The 2,532-nt window shown below is 39.8% G+C and overlaps 1 protein-coding gene across 7 annotated transcripts in view; it reads left to right on the top strand.

Annotated features, from left to right (window-relative positions):
* Positions 1 to 256: 256 nt before the first annotated feature.
* Positions 257 to 2,532, top strand: part of LOC111248297 (uncharacterized) — a 9,204-nt gene continuing 6,928 nt past the window's right edge. For 3 of the 7 annotated variants that reach the window (XM_086976548.1, XM_086976547.1, XM_086976546.1), the window contains exon 1: positions 662 to 816. Coding sequence is in view for 2 of the 7 variants with exons in the window: in XM_022800420.2 (XP_022656155.1) it covers positions 338 to 397 (60 nt within the window). In the remaining 5 variants the exon portion in view is untranslated. Of the gene's footprint in view, positions 398 to 661; positions 817 to 2,532 lie in introns of those variants that run through there. The other 4 variants (XR_002672519.2, XM_022800420.2, XM_022800437.2 and 1 more) reach the window with 3 other exon arrangements.

Genomic DNA, 2,532 nt, shown 5'->3' with positions numbered 1-2,532 from the left:
GTACCACGTCGAGTATCAGCAACCGAAAAGACACCAGCCTCAGCACCATCATCATCAGCAACAACAATCACATCAACAACAGCAGCCACAGTACCACCAGCCAGCGTACCATCATCCACAAGCGCCTCCGCATCATCAACAGCAACAGCAACAAACACCCCAACCCCCAGCGCAGCATCTTCATCCGGCTCAACAACAGCAGCAGCAGCAGCAGCCACCCCCAGCGGCCCCTCCTCCTCCGCCACCTCATCAACAGCAGCATTCATATTCGAGATCGGTAACCAGGCAGTCAAGAACCGCGCCGGCAGCTGACCAGCCAAACAGCAGTAACAGAATAATGTCGTCGAATGATATGTCCATGTACGACATGAGTGTTCCCTACACCTTCAAGTGCCAGGCAAGTACCATTATTACTATCATTATTATTACTATTTCAAAACAACCACGACGTTAGTGATAGTTGGTGGCGAGAAGAATGACGTGTCGAGACTGAGGAGAGAGTAGCTTGCCTAGATAGAAAGGGCAGTTGTATCATAGAACAATAGGGAGTTAGCCAGTAGCGCAGCCGAAACGAGGGCAAATGCAGCACACGCTGCAGGCAGCAGACACGCAGAGGCATCTGGCGTGAACGTCACGGCCACCGCAGCGGTATTTGGTATGATCATTGGCACCGGTATTTTAATTCATGACGATTCTAGTGACGCGGATGACTGTGATGACGACGGTGCTAGCCACTTGGGTTAGAGTAAGTGTGTGCCGGTCGATGGAGTAATAAACAGGGAGAAAAACCACGACGGAGAGATTGCATCTAACGCAGTACGTCTTAACAGTATGAGACAACAAACGTAGCACGTTAAGGATAATATTCATAATAATGGGCCGAACACTGCTGGAAAACTTCGAAGTTTACAAAATGCCTTGTACGTGCATTTTCTTAGTATCGCCGCGGTTAAACGATCGGGTATTATCGACTTGCGGAGTTTTTTTTCTGTTAATTAGTTTTTTGGTAGTTAGTATTCATCTTCACACTGGCAACAGGCAGATGCAGTGAAAGGAGGCCGTTTGATATCTGTCCCCAGTATCCGCAAATGGCTCACATTCAAGAACGGTTGAAGGCTGCATGTTTAACTGTCAAACAAAACGAGGCAGGCCTGCATTTACTGCGTTGCAGGGTGTTTATGCGCTCAGGGATCAGAGAGGAACAACGTTGTTGCCAGTGTCCCCAATAATAATAATAATAGTAGTAACTTTTTAGATTGCTTTGTCGTATCGGTTTTTGTTCTCTAGTACAACTAATGGTGCTGGCCCAATTTTTCTGCTGGAATTTTTGCGGTCAATCTCAGTGGTGATTTCTCTCGAATTTGATGATAGACGCGCACGTCATTTTGGCCCGATGGTTATCACAGATAGGGTAGCCATTGTAATAAATAAAGGTATTCGGAAACCAAAATTCAACAACTGCAAATTTAGGTATCATCCGAATTTTCTATTTTTCAGTATTTTTTTTCTTTTAAAGGTTATGGCTTTTTTTAAAGGTTGTTGCTAAAGAAAAAAAAAGTACGGTCGTACTACAACAGCAATGTAGGTATGTAAAATGCATGATACAGCATGTGTTCGTCAACTTTAAAAATATATTCTCATAAGTAACTTATTCTATCCAACGTTATTTAAATCCGTTCTCAAAATTGTGTGTTCGGTTCCAAACTTTCTGAATCATTAACTTTCATTATTAACCTTTATTTGTGAACAAATAATTTAAAATCAGCGATATCAGTGAGTTATGTATGCATATTGCGACCTCCTTTATATTTTTCGGCTCCATCCTGTTGATGCATCCAACAATTTTGAATGAGCTCCTGTGCTGTTTTTCATTTTTACTTACTACATTTTCTTCTAATATATTTACTACATTTAGCAATTCTTTTACTATATCCTTGCTACAATAATTGAACTGGAAACTATTTTAGACATTGGTAGAAAGCATTTGTTACTGACTTGGGTTTTTCTTAGTTTAAACTTCTTTCAGAAATAGCCCAATTTGTAATATGAGAGGTTTATTTTTACGTTATCTAAATCAACTTCGTTTATATTGAGTAGTGTTTTGAATACTATTTTGTTACTTTTTTTTGAGGAAGATAACAGCAGGAAAAAAACACTAAAAACCAGCTTTCTTACTAAAAGCCTTTGTGAGATGATGCGGCATTCACGGTCTTTAAGTGTAAATTGCAAAACGTCGAGTCACAATTTCTAGCAACAGTATTCAATTAATTTCTTCATTATTTAATAATATGCAAAAAATAAACCATGAATTATAGCGGCAAGGCTGAATTATTTTTATATTGTTAAGATATTAGACACCAAATACCGGGGTCGATATATTTTTTTTAATTGAAACCCGAAAAATGAAACTTATCGACATGAGGATTTATCAGGAATGCCTTTAAACGAAAAGTTTGACTAAGCAAGTCGAACCAACTAAAAAAAATATGAAAGCCGATGGATCCGTTCCAAGATGGCCTCGAACGATATATA

This window comes from Varroa destructor, unplaced genomic scaffold (genome assembly GCF_002443255.2).
Source record: "Varroa destructor unplaced genomic scaffold, Vdes_3.0 BEIS01000001.1, whole genome shotgun sequence".
NCBI classification, from domain to species: domain Eukaryota; kingdom Metazoa; phylum Arthropoda; class Arachnida; order Mesostigmata; family Varroidae; genus Varroa; species Varroa destructor.
The sequence above is the reverse complement of the archived record's forward strand: the minus strand, read 5'-3'. Positions and strand labels throughout refer to the sequence as shown.